At 43.9% G+C, this 21,719-nt stretch overlaps 1 protein-coding gene across 1 annotated transcript in view; it reads right to left on the bottom strand.

Moving 5' to 3' along the window:
* Positions 1–3,193: 3,193 nt before the first annotated feature.
* The window catches only part of LOC126092861 (facilitated trehalose transporter Tret1-like), a 70,080-nt gene continuing 51,554 nt past the window's right edge, over positions 3,194–21,719 (bottom strand). Inside the window, exon 4 of the mRNA XM_049908591.1 lies at positions 3,194–3,697. Within this exon, the coding sequence (XP_049764548.1) occupies positions 3,194–3,697 (504 nt within the window). The remainder of the gene's footprint in view (positions 3,698–21,719) is intronic.

Genomic DNA, 21,719 nt, shown 5'->3' with positions numbered 1-21,719 from the left:
ACGATTCATGTCAGTTTCCGAACTTGGAAGTTTCCATGTATCACATAAGTTTAAAGCTGTGATTAACATTAGCTTGAAATCCTTAAATCGCTAAACAGTGCAGGTTTCAGACGACAAACCTGTTAATAATGGATGCCTGATCACACTCGCGTTCTCAACAAACGTAGTTGTCCAATATATCGTACTTCCAGTTTCTTTTTTTTTTTTTACTATATTTAGTAGAGATCACGAATAGGATAAAAACCGGACATGGATAAAGCGAGTGTTATGTCTGACAGCATAAAAACCCGTGGTTTTCTGAAATTATCTAAAGACGTAGTACTTCCTAACAAACTGATCTATTGTGTCCACGCCCTGTCTTAGACGTAAACTAGATGATGCATAGTGGGACAAAAATTGAGAATTTAGCAAACAGAAAACATTTATGGCGCTTGTAAAAGATATGGACAGAAAATACCATACATGCAATAGTTTTGGACAGTATGTTACCTGAGATGACAAATATTGCACGAATACCCGACATTTGGCAGAAGTTTCGTTATTTTTAATTCTATATACGTGGTACTAACACAGCAGTTCGTCTTATTATTTAATGTTTTTCCTTTAAGCTGAGATAAAGTTGTCATCAATACGAAGATTGTGATGAACACCAATAGGATTGATTCTACTGGAGGTATCATGCCCTTGCGATCCTCGTGCTTTTGAGCTGACTTACCCAACCAGTTATACAGAGACCTACAGTCTAACTTGGACTGCGAACCACGGTGCAGCTCTGCATTTCCACATTAAGAAACATTGATAGATGTGAACGAAGTAACTAGTGGAAGAAAAAAAATTCTGTGAGCGACGTGGGATCAAACCCCAGAGCTTTAGAGCCGTAGTCGGAAGTTTACTACTGAGGCAGAAAGCTTAGGTATCGGAAATAACAGTACATTCATATCCATCTGCGTTAGTGAACAGTGACGCTTTTAGCCTTATTCCATCTGTCACGTAACTTGGAAATTACTTTCAAAAATAAACAGTATGGAGGTTGAAGACAGCGACATGTCTGTTTATCTTTGCTCTAAGCTTTTGACCCCTTTTCTTAGAAGATGCTGGTGCAGTTGACGTATGGGAGTAGAGCTAATGCTTTCACAAGGTGTCTGGGCTAGAGATAAACAAAAACATTTATTTGTATTTCTATCTATTAAAGTTTACAACTTTGTTTGTCCATCCTTGTACACAGCAGCTCAAATACGTATTTTTATATATGCTGGTGCAGTTCATTGTGGGCATCGTCTATAGCTCGACAGACGCCGAATCGATATTCCACTTCTCGTCACATGTCCATAATCATGACATGTGTTATGGCCTCCACTGTCGCGCATAGCCCCGTTGTCTCTGATCTACCAGGTCTCGAAACCTTGTTCTGTAAGCAATGTCCTTGACAAACCCCTTGCATTGAAATCCAGAGGAGTCAGATTCTTAGACATAGGGGCCACTCCCCCACCCCCCTTCCTCTTTCGCTCCTTCAGATACAAAACACACAACTAATAACAGGGGGAGGGGCAGGAATCGTCCTGCTGGAAACGACGGCGGGTGGCATCTATGGAACTGCATAATTCGCTAATATGTCGAGATATGTTTGTTCTGTCACTGGTGCGCATGCCGCATGCAAATCAGCGCTGTTCATAGAATGGTGAGATCGCATCTTGGAGAGTTCTTTCGTTACACGTTTTTTTTGTTCTGTATACCTCTTGCCTGCAGACCCTTCATAAGGAGGCGTTGACACCAATGAAGCTGGTCACCCAGTTCATGGAGCATATAAGATGAATTTAAATGCAGATACATACGAATAGTATATTGGGAACAATTTGTATATGATGTGAGGTGACCGTACCCTCAGAGTCCTCAGATTTCACTTAAAATTTTTATTACTGTATATTATAGATCGGTGTATGTAAATGTATATTTAAATTTCAGCTCCAAGTCAGTGACCTTTTTTATGTGGCTTTTTGATTACAAATGTACCATAAAGGGAAGGACCTCTCCCGAAGACTATTCCGCTTCTCTTACGTTCACGTGAAAAGATGCATGTTCCGCCGCTTTGTTGCTGCCAATCACTGTGGGCTATAAGTGTAATTGTGGCGTGCAATGTTGGTGAACGCATCCAGCGGAGCCGACGTTCAGTCATTGTCGGTCGGATGGTAGCAGTAAAGAAATCGACGATAGAGAACGTGAAAGTGTGAGTAGAAGTAGTGATAATATTAACATTGGGGACAGAGTATTGACGGTGCATGAAAGATGCAAGTGTTACATGTAAAATAATGAAACATGTATATTTCGCAACTGTCTGACATGATTAAGCAAAGTGATGCAATTGGAACTAACATTATATTGTAATATTTGGTGCTGACAAACAAAGTGAACATTACATTACAAAACAATTATATCTGGGTTTATTTTTTAATTTATTCTTTTCCCCACAAAACGCCACCCCATAACGAGTGACGCACTTGACAACAGTTCGCTGCCGTCCCAAAGGTAGAGCAGAACACATTGATATTCTCTGGAAAACATCTGAAGCATGGAAGACGGATCACAACATACTTTTTAACATAAAGACTATGGGAATCACTGATCAACTATAAATATTGCTTGTTGTAGACTCTTACACTAACATTTCCTTTTGCAGTCAACATTCGTAAACTGTGCAGTTAATTAACTACACTATGACTGACAATTAACTGTGCATGACATTCATGCAGTAATGGTGCGCCGATCTCACTACAGTAACTAAGCATACAGCAATTCTATTACAATGGAATCTTCCTTCATCTGTTAAAATCTTAAAGCTTCTTCATGTACAAAACACTCTGTGTACGCATACTCCAGCTCTCTTATCACCCTAAGTCTTCTTATTTGACGTTTTCAGTGGTGAATAATTAGATGCAGATGCTGAAAAGATTTCTGAGGAGCGAGATTTGGGACAATATCATACACACAATTTCACGTCTATTTTAATAGATTCTTCAAATCAGAGGCTAAAGAAAATAATTTTGGGATATAACGCATCAGTTATCAAGAAAAGGCATTTTTCAGATTACGGCGCAGTTTAGCAGTATTCTGGAGGCAATACTTTACTACATGGTGAAACATGTTATACAAACAGAAGTGACAAATTTCAGAAATACTCTTAATGCAAAATAGCACATCATTGGGAGCTGTTGATAATGACATCCTTTGCACCATTGAGTTCCTTGATAATGTCCTCCAGCGGTCGTCCCTTGGTTTCTGGTAGCAACCAACATTCGATGACAGCACAGACCAGACAGACAGCTGCAAAGAACCAGAAGGTGCCGTAAGCTCCCATTGCCTCTGACATGGCTGGATAAAGTTTGGTAATGATGGTTGAAGTGCCAGTCAGCATTGTGTACATGATAATGGCGGCCACGGGCCTGATCCTTGGAGCCACTATTTCAGATAGCACCACATATGGCAGTGAGCTCAGTCCAGCTGCCAGTGTCAAACAATATATAGAGAGACACGTGGCAGGAAGCCAGCCAAAGGAAGACAGGTCCACCTCCATCTCTTGCTTGAGGTACATGTAGACACCCAGGACTGCTACCGAAGTCCCAACAATCCCATTAGAGAGAAACAGCAGGGGTCGTCGACCTAGGCGGTCTATCACTAGTGCAGACACCAAAGTGCCAACAACCTGTCGAAAAAGGCAACAAATGGAAAGTCAACATTCAGAAATATTTGTACATTGCTTATTTTCGAAATATTTTGGTAATGAGGATGTGACTGTTTAAGTTATTGTAAATATTATTTATGAATATACATACAGTTTAATTGGAAATATTGTTATAGGCAGTGCCAGACAGCATATACGCATGTTAAGAACTGCGTTAAACCATACACAGCTGTACTAGTTATTATTTTTTTAAATATCGACTTTGGTCAATTTCTGACATTCCACGGGTCATCTGCACAAAGGGAACAAACTATACATAAAGTATATACAATGACTATACCTCACAAAAGATTGTTCATACATACATACATACATTTTATATGTATGAGTATTATGCACACAGTGTGAAATACATATAACAACATATATTCAAACTTATTCAGCTGCCTATTTCCCAGCTGCAATGGTTACTTATTCTGAAATGTACTAATTCAGTATAAGATGTGTTATACACAACATCTCCTATATCATACAATATAAACATTAAAGTGCATGGAACAGCCAATGGTATGTAGTTTACTGCTGCTGTTGTCAAAAGATCTTATGTTACAGACACAACAATATGTCAAAAAGCTAATTAGGAAAATTCACTCGCTGTCTAATTACAGTGTGGGATAGTATGTAGTTACAGAAATACCACCAAAAAATAAAAGATGCAGATGGTGCCTATAGTTAAACACACACATTTTTATGGATGAAACACAAATGATACTGGCGTAATATTACACGAATAACAAGGCTGAATCACATAGCTTAACCCATTATGATTATATTTATGGGAGAAATATATTCTTTCCCCCCCCCCCCCCCCCCATGAACCATGCACCTTGCCGTTGGTGGGGAGGTTTGCGTGATCAGCGATATAGATGGCCGTACCGTAGGTGCAACCACAACGGAAGGGCCTCTGTTGAGATGCCAGACAAACGTGTGGTTCCTGAAGAGGGGCAGCACCCTTTTCAGTAGTTGCAGGGGCAACAGTCTGGATGATTGACTGATCTGGCCTTGTAACACTAACCAAAACGGCCTTGCTGTGCTGGTACTGCGAACGGCTGAAAGCAAGGGGAAACTACAGCCGTAATTTTTCCCGAGGGCATGCAGCTTTACTGTATGATTAAATGATGATGGCGTCCTCTTGGGTAAAATATTCCGGAGGTAAAATAGTCGCCCATTCGGATCTCCGGGCGGGGACTACTCAGGAGGACGACGTTATCAGGAGAAAGAGAACTGACGTTTTACGGATCGGAGCGTGGAATGTCAAATCCCTTAATCGGGCAGGTAGATTAGAAAATTTAAAAAGGGAAATGGATAGGTTAAAATTAGATGTAGGGGGAATTAGGGAAGTTCGGTGGGAGAAGAGACAAGACTCCTGGTCAGATGAGTACAGGGTTATAAATACAAAATCAAATAGGGGTAATGCAGGAGTAGGTTTAATAATGAATAAAAAATAGGAGTACGGGTAAGCTACTACAAACATCATAGTGAACGCATTATTGTGGCCAAGATAGACACGAAGCCCACGCTAACTACAGTAGTACAAGTTTATATGCCAACTAGCTCTGCAGATCATGAAGAAATTGATGAAATGTATGGTGAGATAAAAGAAATTATTCAGGTAGTGAAGGGAGACGAAAATTTAATAGTCATGGGTGACTGGAATTCAAGAGTAGGAAGAGGGAGAGAAGGAAACATAGTAGGTGAATATGGTTTTGGGCTAAGAAATGAAAGAGGAAGTCGCCTGGTAGAATTTTGCGCAGAGCATAACTTAATCATAGCGAACACTTGGTTTAAGAATCATCAAAGAAGGTTGTATACATGGAACAACCCTGGAGGTACTAAAAGGTATCAAATAGATTATATAATGGTAAGACAGAGATTTAGGAACCAGGTTTTAAATTGTAAGACATTTCCAGGGGCAGATGTGGACTCTGACCACAATCCATTCGTTATGAACTGTAGATTAAAACTGAAGAAACTGCAAAAAGGTGGGAGTTTAAGGAGATGGGACCAGGATAAACTGAAAGAACCAGAGGTTGTACAGAGTTTCAGGAAGAGCATAAGGGAACAATTGACAGGAATGGGGGAAAGAGATACAGTAGAAGAAGAATAGGTAGCTTTGAGGGATGAAATAGAGAAGGCAGGAGAGGATGAAATATGCAAAAAGGCGTGGGCTCGTAGAAACCCTTGGGAAACAGAAGAAGTATTGAATTTAATTGATGAAAGGTGAAAATATAAAAATGCAGTAAATGAAGCGGGCAAAATGGAATACAAACGTCTCGAAAATGAGATCGACAGGAAGTGCAAAATGGCTAAGCACGGATGGCTAGAGGACAAATGTAAGGATGTAGAGGCTTATCTCACTAGGGGTAAGATAGATACTGCCTACAGGAAAATTAGAGAGACATTTTGAGAAAAGAGAACCACTTGCATGAATTTCAAGAGCTCAGATGGAAACCCAGTTCTAAGCAAAGAAGGGAAAGCAGAAAGGTGGAAGGAGTATATAGAGGGTCTATACAAGGGTGATGTACTTGAGGACAATATTATGGAAATTGAAGAGGATGCAGATGAAGATGAAATGGGAGATATGATATTGCGTGAAGAGTTTGACAGAGCACTGAAAGACGAGTCGAAACAAGGCCCCGGGAGTAGACAACATTCTATTAGAACTACTGAGAGCCTTTGGAGAGCCAGTCCTGACAAAACTCTACCATCTGGTGAGGAAGATGTACGAGACAGGCGAAATACTCTCAGACTTCAAGAAGAATATAACAATCCCAATCCCAAAGAAAGCAGGTGCAGACAGATGTGAAACTTACCGAATTATCAGTTTAATAAGTAACAGCTGCAAAATACTAACGCGAATTATTTACAGACGAATGGAAAAAATGATAGAAGCCGACCTCGGGGAAGATCAGTTTGGATTCCGTAGAAATATTGGAACACGTGAGACAATACTGACCCTTCGACTTATCTTAGAAGAAAGATTAAGGAAAGGCAAGCCTACGTTTCTAGCATTTATAGACTTAGAGAAAGCTTTTGACAATGTTGATTGGAATACTCTCTTTGAAATTCTGAAGGTGGCAGGGGTAAAATACAGGGAGCTAAAGGCTATTTACATTTTGTACAGAAAGGAGATGGCAGTTGTAAGAGTTGAGGGGTATGAAAGGGAAGCAGTGGTTGGGAAGGGAGTGAGACAGGGTTGTAGCCTCTCCCCAATGTTATTCAATCTGTATATAGAGAACGCAGTAAAGGAAGCAAAAGAAAAATTTGGAGTAGGAATTAAAATCCATGGAGAAGAAATAAAAACTTTGATGTTCGCCGATGACATTGTAATTCTGTCAGAGACAGTGAATGGAGGATATAAGATGAACATCAACAAAAGCAAAACGAGGATAATGGAATGTAGTTGAATGAAGTCAGGTGATGCTGAGGGAATTAGATTAGGAAATGAGACACTTAAAGCAGTAAAGGAGTTTTGCTATTTGGGGAGCAAAATAACTGATGATGGTCGAAGTAGAGAGGATTTAAAATGTAGACTGGCAATGGCAAGGAAAGTGTTTCTGAAGAAGAAAAATTTGTTAACATCATGTATAGATTTAAATGTCAGGAAGTCGTTTCTGAAAGTATTTGTATGGAGTGTAGCCATGTATGGAAGGGAAACGTGGACGATAAATAGCTTAGACAAGAAGAGAATAGAAGCTTTCGAAATGTGGTGCTACAGAAGAATGCTGAAGATTAGATGGGTAGATCACATAACTAATGAGGAGGTATTGAATAGAATTTGAGAGAAGAGGAGCTTGTGGCACAAGAAGAAGGGATCGGTTGATAGGACATATTCTGAGACATCGAGGGATCACCAATTTAGTATTGGAGGGCAGCTTGGAGGGTAAAAATCGTCGAGGGAGAGCAAGAGTTGAATACACTAAGCAGATTCAGAAGGATGTAGACTGCAGTAGGTACTGAGAGATGAAGAAGCTTGCACAGGATAGAGTAGCATGGAGAGCTGCATCAAACCAGTCTCAGGACTGAAGACCTCAACAACAACAACAATAATATGTTTTCCAATGGATAAGGCCCCAAAATATGTATATCCATTGAGGTGAGACGATCACTTTGGCTGTAGGCATCTACTACTGACCAGGCTGTCACAGTACAACTTTATATTTTGACTAGATACACTGTTCTACTGATTTCTCCTCACAGCTAGAGAATGGATAAATATAAGAAACAAAATTTATCATTCTGATATCTTAAATGAGTATCGATATCCGCCTTTTATAAGCACATGATCACCTGATTCTACTTACATAGTTTATTTTTGAGTGAAGTGTCTTGGATTGATGTAGCCACATGCTATAATTACACTGTAGTCGATTTTAGGAGTATTAACTGCACAGATGTATAAGAGTAAATATACATGTATAATGTGTGTGTGGGGGTTTGCAGTGGTGAGTGGGTGTGATTGTGTGGCAGTTCTACTTTACTAAAACTCCTTTGGAAAGTAAGTGGATATAAAGTAAGATTGATATAAAGTAATATTTAACACTGTAATGCATTCATCCTCTTAACATTCAGTGAAATGTGGTGCAGTACCTGACTGGAACAATCCACAGAAGAGTAAATGAGTATGTGGATCACTCTGAAAATTGTTAGATAATTTTTCTGACATCTCAACATCAATGGCAATTACTTGTGTTAAATATCAGTGGGGTACTGTAGTCAATATAATATAATTCAATGATAATAGTCATATAATCAGATTAAACTATCGTTCCTAAGGAATTCTGATCACGTATAGTGCATTAATAACTCCCAGTTTGAGTTAAAACTGCAGTAGGATTTCTTTGCTCGGTATTGGTGCTGTTGATGATGCACTACAATTTCCTAATTAGATCTGATGGACGCATCATGCTCTTTATAACTGAGCTATGGTTACAGTAACCACTATAATTGGACTATGCTTCTAAAACAATTTCTTCTTTAGTTTTAATGCAATTAGACTGTTTATAAAGCAATTTGCTTTTATAATTGGACAGTTTATACGTTTTTAATGTAGGAATTGGTCTATATTTGCAAAACAATTTGGTTTTTATATGTGGACCATATTTGTATATTTCATATAATTGGGCTTTATATAAAAATAACCAGTAAATGTTGTAAAATGAACTTAATATAAGTGCATAGACAATCAGTAATGTAATTTTTTATTTCCATTCCTTTGTCACATCATTTTAATGATAATATCGACTTCTTCATTTGGTCTCATTTTTCTTCCTATCTTTCCTATTCTACTTGTATTCATAGGTCATGTGTCTTTAATTAATTTTATATACTAACTTTGATTTATTTTCTTTGGTTTTATCACCCTGTTTGTTTTGTCCACATTGTCGGGTTCGTTATATCTGTTACTCATTTTTTAAAATTTCGTTGTACTTATAAACCCTTCTTTCATTTGACTCTTCATCTGCGTTATTTTGTCCAGAGTGCAATAGGTATTTAGGATATGTTTTAAATGTTCATATGACGATTACCGTGCAAAAAAAGATAGAATGCACATCTGGTAACGAAAGATACACACACCAAAAGAAGTTTTGCATCACCCCAGTTCCCAGAACTCCTGAAGATAGACGTTGACTGTGGATATTGTATCACAGACTGCTGAGAAATGTCACTAAACCCGCCCAAAGATGTAAACAACCATGCATGAGCAGCGCCTATTTGACGGAGGGGGTCCGACAGCCGATCAGTTCGTCATTCCACCAAAAAGGAGGTACACGGCTCGCGTTGTCTGTAGTTCAACCATGCCTAGACGGTCATTACTGCGGTTCGATTGCATCCGCATAGTTACTTTGTGCCAGGAAGGACTCTCAAGAAGGGAAGTGTCCAGGCGTCTCGGAGTGAACCAAAGCGATGTTGTTCGGACATGGAGAAGATAGAGAGAGACAAGGTCTATGACTTGCCTCGCTTAGGCCGCCAAAGGGACACGACTGGAGCTGATGATCGCTACCTACGGATTATGGCTCAGAGAAAGCGTGACACCAACGCCACCGTGTTGAATAATGCTTTTCCTGCAGCCACAGGACGTCGTGCTACGACTCAAACTGTGCGAAATAGGCTGCATGATGCGCCACTCAAATCCCGACGTCCATGGCGAGGTCCATCTTTGCAACCCGACACCATGCAGCTCGGTCCAGTCGTGCCCAGCAACATGGCGAATGGACCGCTCAGGATTGGCGGCACGTTCTCTTCAGAGATGAGTGTCGCATATGCCTTCAACTAGATAATCGTCGGAGACGTGTTTGGAGACAACCGGTCAGGCTGAACGCTTTAGACACACTGTCCATCGAGTGCAGCAAGGTGCAGGTCCCCTGCCGTTTTGTGGTGGCATTACGTGGGGCCGACGTACGCCATTGGTGGTCATGGAAGGCACCGTAACGGCTGTACGATACGTGAATGCCGTCCTCCGACCGATAGTGCAACCATATCGGCAGCATATTGGCGAGGCATTCTTCTTCATGGACGACAATTGCCGCCCGCATCGTGCACGTCTTGTGAATTACTTCCTTCAGGATAACGACATCGCTCGACTAGAGTGGCCGCATGTTTTCCAGATATGAACTCTATTGAACATGCCTGGGATAGATTGAAAAGGGCTGTTTATGGACTATGTGACCCACCAACCACTGTGAGGGATCTACACCGAATCGTCGTTGAGGAGTAGGACTATGTGGACCAAAATGCCTTGATGAACTTGTGGATAGTATGCCACGACGAATACAGGCATGCACACAGTCCTGCTACTGGGTATTAGAGGTACCGGTGTGTACAGCAATCTGGACCACCACATCTGAAGGTCTCGCTCCATAGTGGTACAACATGCAAAGTGTGGCTTTGATGAGCAATAAAAAGGGCGGAAATGATGTTTATGTTGATCTCTATTGCAATTTTCTGTAGATGTTCAGGAACTCTCGGAACCGAGGAGATGTAAAACTTTTTTTGATGTGTGTACAACACTGCAGTCAATATAAACATATTTAGTCTTTTGTTTTTAGCTGATAAATCGGAATTTTTAAATAATTTAACATTATAATTGATAAATTTAGTGAAATTCATATTCACAAACATTCCGATGGAAAAAATGATATAAGGAAAAATTGAAACAAATGAAAAAAGTTCATACAGTGATTAAAATGATGTGACAGCAGAATAGAAATTGCAGTTAAAGTAATTAACTGAATAAAAATAATGATCAACGTAATTTCGATAAAGATTTATGAATGAAAAATTTGCTGTATGTGACAAGATTCGCACCCACAACTTCAAGCATGTGCTATAATCCTATCCATTACGCTACGCAACTAGAAAACTTTATTCAACTTTTTTAACGATACCAAGCATCACGCAAAATTCTGAAATTTTGTCGGCAATACTTACAAACGAGGGATCAGGATATTAACCTACACAGCCGTAGAGATGGTTTCAAAAAGTCGATCCCACCACAGGAAATCTCTCCTAGTTAGTGTATTTAATCCTTTATTGAGATAAACGCGAGTTACATATCAGTAATTCTTATTCGTATGTATGGCAATGAAACATGGACTGTGGGAAAACCGGAACAGGAGAGAAAAAAAATGGCTCGGAGGACTATGGGCTTAACTTCTGAGGTCATCAGTCCCCTAGAACATACAACTACTAAACCTAACTATCCTAAGGACATCACGCGGTTCCAGACTGTAGAGCCTAGAACCGCTCTGCCACCCCGGCCGACGGAACAGGAGAGAATCGAAGCATTTGAGATGTGGTGCCACAGACGAATGTTGTAAATTAGATGGACTGATACGGTAAGGAATGAGGAGATTCTGCCGGGATCTGAGAGGAAAATAATATGTGGAAAACACTGACAATGGGAAGGCACAGGTTGATAGGACACCTGTTAAGACATCAGGGATCGAATTTCATGGTACTAGATGAAAGTGTAGAGGGCAAAAACTATAGAAGAAGACAGAGATTGGAATATATCCAGGAAATAATTGAGGACGTAGGTTGTAAGTGCTACTCTAAGATGAAGAGGTTGGCGTAGGAGAGGAGTTCGTGGCGGGACGCATCAAGCCAATCAGAAGAATGATGACCAAGAAAAAAGATACAAGTCAAAACGCGAAACAACGCTCATTCCAACAGTCCAGCAACTCGATTTCTTCTGCACTGTTTCATTCCCCATCATTGCGAAGCTGTAATAGGCTACAAAAACGAAATACAGCATCGGACCACAAGCATCCGTACACCTATGTAATGAGGAATTGTTCACTAGACGTCACACGAGGCAGACTCGCCAGTATGAAAGGAGGCGTGGAGAACTGTGTTGTCAGTAGAAAAGCAATAATAGCAGAAAGAGTCACTCGAGAGAGATGAGTGGCTTCGGTGTCGACTAGTCACTGGATGTCACCTGAGTAACATATCCATCAGAGACATTTCATGAATTTTATCCATAGTGGATGCTGTCGAACTCCGTGACTGTTCCTTTATGGGGCTGTAGAAAAATATCCGCTACCAGTCACAATAAAAGGTTGTTTATTCGTCACACGACCGGTTTCGGGCTTGCGCCCATCTTCAGGTGTTTATGTAGCAGATGTTACATCGAAGTTCTTTGACCACAGCCCACATGGTTGTATGTAAACATAGTGTAGTGCACATCATAATAGTGTAATATGGAGATATACCTGATATGTGGACGTGAAAATGACCATAAGTGTGTAAGTGGCAAAACTATCATCGTAGCATAACTGTAATAGTGGTGCTTCATCTTTTTGTAAGTACAGATATATTTTCGTCAAATGCTGCCTTACCACATACAATTGTCCCACTTGTATTTGTGTAGTCGCCAGCAAATAATTTTTTTGTATTTATACAGTGATCTCCGACAGTACAACATGTAAACGAATGTATAAACACCTGAAGATGGGTGGAAGCCCGAAACCGGTCGTGTGAAGAATAAACAACCTTTTATTGTGACTGGTAGCGGATATTTTTCTACAACCCCAGAGACATTTCACCTCTTCTAAAGCTGCCCAATCACAACTCTTGTGCTGACGAACATGGACCGGGTGCTTGTAAGAAATTGCAGGAAATTAGCTAAAGGAAACATTCGTGAGTTCCTAACAACTAGCAGCAGTCCAGCTAGCACAATAACTGAACTTAGGATGTTAAGAAGAACGAGGTCGAACAATGTAGCAGCTCCTCTTAAGCCACCCGTTTGTGTAGTCATCCTCTCAGGGGACAGCGCCTTAGAGTCCGTGCGGACGGGATGGTTTGCGTGCTCCAGGGAAGCAGAGGGCCATGCCAGCAGTAGCGTAGCTACCGGCAGGGCCTCCTAAACCGGACGGGCTTCTGCACAGGAGCCGGACAAAGTGTGTCTCACAACGCCCATTCTTTCCTCTAATCCTGTCCTGTTTCCCATCTCCTGTTTTTCGGAGATACGGACTTCGTTAGCACTGGCATGCCATCCGTATAGGAGAGAGGCAGCTATAAATTGAAACCCGGAATTGGCACTTCCGTTAGGCGCAAGTACGGTCCAACCGGAAATGAGCGGCAGTTGTCTGTAGCCAACCTGACTCCGTATTTCGTGTGGAACCAGTCAGCTAGACTGAGAGGGTGGCACGAGTAGTGGGCAAGCTCATCGTTACCTAAATCTGCGTTCCAGACGCAGTAGCATCCACGTAGAGGACACTCCATCCATGTAAAAAAAAAAGAAAGAAAAAACACTGATAGCTGCAGTTACCGGTCATAAGCTCGCTCAATAGGTCGTAGGAGCGGTCACCAGGGATCGCTATTGACAGTGGGAGGGTCCATCGTAGCTCCACTGGCCGGCCAGTCACCGCCTGCTTCAAGCTGGGCAGCCCCCAGTCAGATAGGCACTGGCCCATCCTGGTGCCGATTGTTCCATTGGGTGTATGGAACACTAGCAGTGCTAGTAGTCGTCACCATAACATCGACATCCGCTGCTACAAAATAAAAAATAAAAATAAAATAAAAAGTAAATATATTTCATTGTGCATCGGTACATGGAACATCCACACTATGCTGCAAGACTTCCCGGGCACCTGTGGAAGCTCACAAGAGCTACGCAAAACGGTTGCTATCGACTTAGAGCTATTCAGACTCAATATCGCTATAACAGCACTGCGAGAAACCAGGCTACCAGAAGAAGGCTCAATACGGGAAAAAAAACTACACTGTTTTCAGGAAGGACAAAGATGTTGCTAGCCCCAGACAGCACACATGGGTTTCAATTCTCTCCTTCAAAATCGCGGGTAGTCCTCTTCTGTCGCCGTACTATGATCCACCCTGATCCAGAGCTCTATCTTGATGCACAACGATTGCCTGTGGTCCCACAGTTTCGTTTCCTGGGTCTTCTTTTCGACAACAATCTTACTTGGTTGCCCCATATCAGACTCCTGAAGGTAGCATGTTTCCGTAAACTCAATGTCCTTCGCTTCCTTGCCCACTCCTCTTGGGGTGCAGACCGTTCCCTCCGTCTTTATCGTGCTCTAGTTCTGTCTCGCTTGGACTATGGTTGTCAAGTTTATGGCTCAGCTGCTCCTTCCACACTGCACGTGCTGCATCCAGTCCACCATCGTGGTACCCGTTTGGCCACCGGTGCCTTCCCTACTAGCCCTGTTGATAGTCTCCTGGTTGAAGCTGGGTTCCCCCCCCCCCCCCCCTTTCTGTTCGGCGGTCCCAGCTTCTGGTGTCTTATGCACTCGCTATCCGTTCCTCTCCCACTCATCCTTCCTATTCTATCCTGTTCCCAGACCATGGACGTCGCCCACCCGACTCCCGCCCACGGGCGGGTTTACCGGTTGGGCTCCGCCTTGCGTTTCTTTGCCGTGATTTTCAGCTTCGTTCTTTGTCCTGTCTTCCTCGCTCCCTCCCCTTCACCCCCCCCCCCCCCCTTGGTTAGTTCCTCGTCCTCGACTTCGGATGGATCTCCGCCGAGGTCCGAAAGATTCTATCCCCCCGGTGGTGTTCCGTTCCTTTTTCCACCAAATTTTATGGGAATTTCGGGATGCTGTTGTTTTTTACACTGATGGCTCTCTAAATCTGCTGATCATATGGGGTATGCCTTCACGTCCTCTGCTGGAACGGAAAATCATCTGCTGCCACCTACATGTGGAGTATTTACTGCGGAATTGATGGCAATTTCCTAGGCCCTTACCTTTATTAAACAGTCCCAACACAACCGCGTTTTGTTATGTACGGACTCGATGAGTGGCCTTCTTGCTATTGACCGGTGTTTTTCGCGCCATCCCTTGGTCTCTGACATCCATGACCATCTCGCTGATATTCACCGTTCTGCTTGTTCCATTGACTTCCTTTGGGTCCCTGGCCATGTGGGTATCCCGCGTAATGAGCTCGCTGATCGTTTGGCTGGGGGAGCAGTCACTTACCCCCCGTTTTCTGTAACCCCTCCTGCAGCGGATTTACGGCTTCACATCAAATCCCACTTCGCACAGTCATGGGCCAATTCTTGGGAGGCTACTCCCCTGTGTAATACACTTCGTGCAATTAAGGTGGCACCAGGCCCGTGGCGTTCTTCCTTTCGCCTCTGCCGAAAGGACTCGACCACACTGTGTTGTCTCTGCATTAGCCATAGCAGGCTGACCCATGGTTTTCTTTTGCGTGATGAGCCACCCCCGCTTTGTGGTTGTGGAGCCTTCCAGTCCGTAGCCCACATTTTGGTTGAATGCCCCCTTCTTTTGGCTCTGCGTGCTAAGTACAGACTCCCCCGGACTTTACCTTTGATGTTGGCTGACGATTCCCGGATGGTATCTCTGGTTCTCGGTTCCCTCCGGGAAAGTGGTTTTTATTCTCAGTTTTAAGATTTTTAATCTCTCTCTGGTGTTGGAGCAGGGCGGTGAGTGTTTGGGTGTCTCCCACTGTAAGCCGTGTTCGGAGAGTCCCGATTCACCTCCCTGACCGAGATCCTCTTTTCTTCCCCCTTTACTCTGTTTTTACCGTTTTTTAAGGATTGGTTAGTCTCCTTTTCCCATTCTAGCGGTTGCACCTTTTAAGTCACAGGTCGTCTTGCCTATGCTGCTTCAGCATAGCATTGGGTTCGTTCTCTTGCTGACTTCCCTCATTTTGTTTTTACCATTGACAACATGACTGCCCTTTTACGTTTTTAGCTTTTTCCCTTTAAGTGTTCTGACTTTCCTGAGATGTCCCATTAGCGGAATGGCCCATATTTGAAACAAAGGACTGATGACCTTGCTGTTTGGTCCCTTAAACCTCAAACAACCAACCAACCCAGACAGCACGGAATCGGTTATGCTGTCCGCAATGACTTGCTGTGTTGTACCGAAAACCCGACTGAGATCTCTGAACGCATTGTGACTACGATTCACAACAAACAGTGAACCACTGACGCTGATATCTGTATATGCACCGACACTTCCCTCAGCTGCAAATGTCAAGGATCAGTTTTATGAACAGCTTAGTGATGTAGTACAAGGAGCGCACTCCGGGACCGTATATGCAACCTCCGTGATTTCAACGCTCGTATTACTATACCTGACTGCCTAGGCAAACACGGAGTGGGCAAAATGAATGATAATGATCCACGGTTGCTTGAATTCTGTGCAAAGTATCAGTTATGTGTCACCAATACATACTATAAAGGCAAACTGAACCACAAGGTTTCCTGGATGCACCCCCGCTCAAAATATTGGCACTAATTAGATCTTATTCTAACTGAAAGGAAAGATTTGCGTTACTTTCTTCATACAAATTCTGTCCTTAGTGCAGATTGTGACACGGATCAAGCACTAGTAGCGACAAAAGTGCGCTTTCTTGACTAAAAAGTTTCACTCTGCCAGAACACCTTGCAAAACAAAAATTAATCTTTGCCAAAAAAGAAATACTGCTGCAGTAAATCTACACTCCTGGAAATTGAAATAAGAACACCCATTGTCCCAGGAAGGGGAAACTTTATTGACACATTCCTGGGGTCAGATACATCACATGATCACACTGACAGAACCACAGGCACATAGACACAGGCAACAGAGCATGCACAATGTCGCCACTAGTACAGTGTATATCCACCTTTCGCAGCAATGCAGGCTGCTATTCTCCCATGGAGACGATCGTAGAGATGCTGGATGTAGTCCTGTGGAACGGCTTGCCATGCCATTTCCACCTGGAGCCTCAGTTGGACCAGCGTTCGTGCTGGACGTGCAGACCGCGTGAGACGACGCTTCACCCAGTCCCAAACATGCTCAATGGGGGACAGATCCGGAGATCTTGCTGGCCAGGGTAGTTGACTTACACCTTCTAGAGCACGTTGGGTGGCACGGGATACATGCGGACGTGCATTGTCCTGTTGGAACAGCAAGTTCCCTTGCCGGTCTAGGAATGGTAGAACGATGGGTTCGATGACGGTTTGGATGTACCGTGCACTATTCAGTGTCCCCTCGACGATCACCAGTGGTGTACGGCCAGTATAGGAGATCGCTCCCCACACCATGATGCCGGGTGTTGGCCCTGTGTGCCTCGGTCGTATGCAGTCCTGATTGTGGCGCTCACCTGCACGGCGCCAAACACGCATACGACCATCATTGGCACCAAGGCAGAAGCGACTCTCATCGCTGAAGACGACACGTCTCCATTCGTCCCTCCATTCACGCCTGTCGCGACACCACTGGAGGCGGGCTGCACGATGTTGGGGCGTGAGCGGAAGACGGCCTAACGGTGTGCAGGACCGTAACCCAGCTTCATGGAGACGGTTGCGAATGGTCCTCGCCGATACCCCAGGAGCAACAGTGTCCCTAATTTGCTGGGAAGTGGCGGTGCGGTCCCCTACGGCACTGCGTAGGATCCTACGGTCTTGGCGTGCATCCGTGCGTCGCTGCGGTCCGGTCCCAGGTCGACGGGCACGTGCACCTTCCGCCGACCACTGGCGACAACATCGATGTACTGTGGAGACCTCACGCCCCACGTGTTGAGCAATTCGGCGGTACGTCCACCCGGCCTCCCGCATGTCCACTATACGCCCTCGCTCAAAGTCCGTCAACTGCACATACGGTTCACGTCCACGCTGTCGCGGCATGCTACCAGTGCTAAAGACTGCGATGGAGCTCCGTATGCCACGGCAAACTGGCTGACACTGACGGCGGCGGTGCACAAATGCTGCGCAGCTAGCGCCATTCGACGGCCAACACCGCGGTTCCTGGTGTGTCCGCTGTGCCGTGCGTGTGATCATTGCTTGTACAGCCCTCTCGCAGTGTCCGGAGCAAGTATGGTGGGTCTGACACACCGGTGTCAATGTGTTCTTTTTTCCATTTCCAGGAGTGTATTTGGTAAAGAGACACGAAAAGAGGTCAATCCCTGGGACCCAGCCGCTCCTATTTCTGAAGACTGGCAGAAGATAAAATCGCATCTTACCGCTACGGCTGGAAATGTGTTCGTAATCTGGAAGAAAAATCCCAGGATTGGTTCATCGAGAACGTAGATGTCCTGAAACCTCTCTTTGAGGCTACGCGTCAGGCCACTGTCACCTGTTATAAAAACCCACGCAGTTCTACACGCAGGGAGCTAAGAAAATCAAAGGCAGCTGTTAAACGCACTCTCCTACTGGGAGCAACTTTGCACTGGCTTAGAGGAGTATTTCAATGCTGGCGGCATTGGTGGTGTGTACTCGGGCTACAAACGGGCCAGTGGATCCATTCCAAGGAAGAGCGTATCACTCGAGGAAATAGATGGAAAAGTCATCACAGATCGAAATCGTCAATTGCTCCGTTGGATAGAACATTACTCCAGCCTCTACTCAAATCCCATCAACATTAGTCCAGAAGCAATGGATCAAACTCCTCAGATGACACCGTACCATGACTTATAAGTCACGCCTACTATGCTGGAGCTTCAAAGAGCAATTGCACTGTTCAAATGTGGGAAGTGCCCTGGCAAAGACAACATCGCCATAGAAACTGTAATACTTAAGCCAGTTTTTCCGCTGTTTTTCAACCTCTTACTGAAATGTTGGGCTGAGGCTACTGTGCCGCAAGGCATGCGCGATGTCAATATTGTTACACAAAGGTAAACGTGATCGCGGTGATTGTAACTGTCACCGTGGAATCTCACTTCTGAATATACCTGGAAAAATCATTTGCCTGGGTGGTGTTCGGCAGACTTCAGAAGCTTGCCGAGCGCATATACTCTGAGGAAAAATGTGGGCTTCATCCTCAGCGATCTACAGTTGACATGATCTTCACACTCCGACAAATTCAGGATAATTGCCGGGAGCGGAAAACCCCTTTGTTCATTGCCTTTATCGACCCATAAAAGGCTTTCGCCACAGTCATCAGCGAAGGACTGCATGCAGTACTTTTGAAGACAGGGTGTCCTCCAAAGCTCTTAAAGATGATAACGGATTTTCAAGAAGATACGGAAGGTGCTGTGGTCTTCGACGAAATCACATCTGGCCCATTTGCTGTGAGAAGAGGGGTCGCGTATTGGCTCCCACTCTGATCAATACCTTCTTCTCAGCACTCCTCAAAGTTGCTTTTGGTGAAATTAATCTGGGCATTCGTCTATATACCAGAGCTGATGGGGAGCTCTACAACATTTCTCTACTCAGATCCAAGCGCTTCCGAGAAGACTTAATTGTAAATAGCCTTTTATTTGCTGACGATGCTGCATTTGTAGCGCACACTCAAGACGATCTGCAAGAGCTTATGGATAAATTCTCTACTGCATGCAAGCTCTTCTCCATTGCTATAAACGTAAAGAAGACAGCTGTCATGGCACAAGGATACACAGATCCTCCTTGTTGAAGGTACTCGGTAAGTTCTGCTATCTTAGTTCAATAATGACAGAAGATCTCTCCCTGGATGAGGAGATAAATGCACGAATAAGAAAAGCTGCCAGTACTTTCGGGAAGTTCCGCACACGTGTATGGGATAACAGACATCTCACATTGTCGACAAAAATTCTTGTGGATCAATATTGTGTGCTGAGTACTCTCATGTATGGAGCTGACACTTGGACATCGTATGCCAAACAGGAACGGAACGAATGCTCAACGCCTTTCACCTACGGTGCTTACGGCGCGTATTGGGAATATCATGGAAGGATCGTGCGACAAATGATTTGGTTCTGAAAACTGCAAAACAACACAGTATCACTGCCACGCTGAAGCAAAGTCGTCTGCGGTGGTTAGGACATCTGCATCGCGTGGACCACTCCCGTCTGCCCCGGTTCACAGTACGCAGTGAAATAGCAGTAGCATAGAGACCTCGTGGAAGACCTTCACTACGCTTTGACGATCGCAACAAATATAAGAAACTGACTGCAGATGGAAGCGAGATTCCCGACCAAGTACGGCTTCACAACTTAGCTGCAAAACGATCGCGCACACACATGAGCTTATGACTAACCCACCCGCTGGAGCGACTCATATTTGCCTCGCTTGTGGGCTCCAAGTCGGCTCTCGCATCGGACTTCTGAGCTACCAGCGTAAATGTCTCCAGGATGCCACTTGAATCATCCGACAGGAAGCACCCGGCCATTGTATATTATACAGGGTAGTCCATTGATAGTGACCGGGACAAATATATCACGAAATAAGCACCAAACGAAAAAACTACAAAGAACGAAACTCGTCTAGTTTGAAGGGGGAAACCAGATGGCGTTATGGTTGGCTCGCTAGATGGCGCTGCCATAGGTCAAACGGATATCAACTGCGTTTTTTAAAATAGAAACCCCATTTTATTTACATATTCGTGTAGTACGTAAAGAAATATGAATGTTTCAGTCGGACTACCTTTTTCGCTTTGTGATAGATGGCGCTGTAATAATCACAAACGTATAAGTACGTGGTATCACGTAACATCGCGCCAGTGCGGACGGTATTTGCTGCATGATACATTACCCGTGTTAAAATGGACCGTTTACCAATTGCGGAAAATGTCGATATCGTGTTGATGTATGGCTATTGTGATCAAAATGCCCAACGGGCGTGTGCTAAGCATGCTGGTCGGTATCCTGGACGACATCATCTAAGTGACCGGACCGTTCGCCGGATAGTTACGTTATTTAAGGAAACAGGAAGTGTTCAGCCACATGTGAAACGTCAACCACGACCTGCAACAAATGATGATGCCCAAGTAGGTGTTTTAGCAGCCGTCGCGGCTAATCCGCACATCAGTAGCAGACAAATTGCGCGAGAATCGGGAATCTCAAAAACGTCGGTGTTGAGAATGCTACATCAACATCGATTGCACCCGTACCATATTCCTATGCACCAGGAATTGCATGGCGACGACTTTGAACGTCGTGTACAGTTCTGCCACTGGGCACAAGAGAAATTACGGGACGATGACAGGTTTTTTGCACGCGTTCTATTTAGCAACGAAACGTCATTCAGCAACAGCGGTAACGTAAGCCGGCACAATATGCACTATTGGGCAACGAAAATCCACGATGGCTGCGACAAGTGGAATATCAGCGACCTTGGGGGGTTATTGTATCGTATTGTATGGATAATTGGCCCCCATTTTATCGATGGCAATGTAAATGGTGCAATATATGCTGATTTCCTACGTAATGTTCTACCGATGTTACTATAAGATGTTTCACAGCATGACAGAATGGCGATGTACTTCCAACATGATGGATGTCCGGCACATAGCTCACGTGCGGTTGAAGCGTGAATAGCATATTTCATGACAGTTGGATTGGTCGTCGTAGCACCATTCAGTGGCCCGCACGTTCACCGGATTTGACGTCCCCGGATTTCTTTCTGTGGGGAAAGTTGAAAGATATTTGCCATCGTGATCAACCGACAACGCCTGACAACATGCGTCAGCGCATTTTCAATGCATGTGCGAACATTACGGAAGGCGAACTACTCGCTGTTGAGAGGAATGTCGTTACACGTATTGCCAAATGCATTGAGGTTGACGGACATCATTTTGAGCATTTATTTCATTAA

Source organism: Schistocerca cancellata, chromosome 7 (assembly GCF_023864275.1).
Source record: "Schistocerca cancellata isolate TAMUIC-IGC-003103 chromosome 7, iqSchCanc2.1, whole genome shotgun sequence".
Lineage (NCBI taxonomy): Eukaryota > Metazoa > Arthropoda > Insecta > Orthoptera > Acrididae > Schistocerca > Schistocerca cancellata.
Note: the sequence above shows the minus strand (reverse complement) of the source record. Positions and strands in the feature narration are given on the sequence as shown.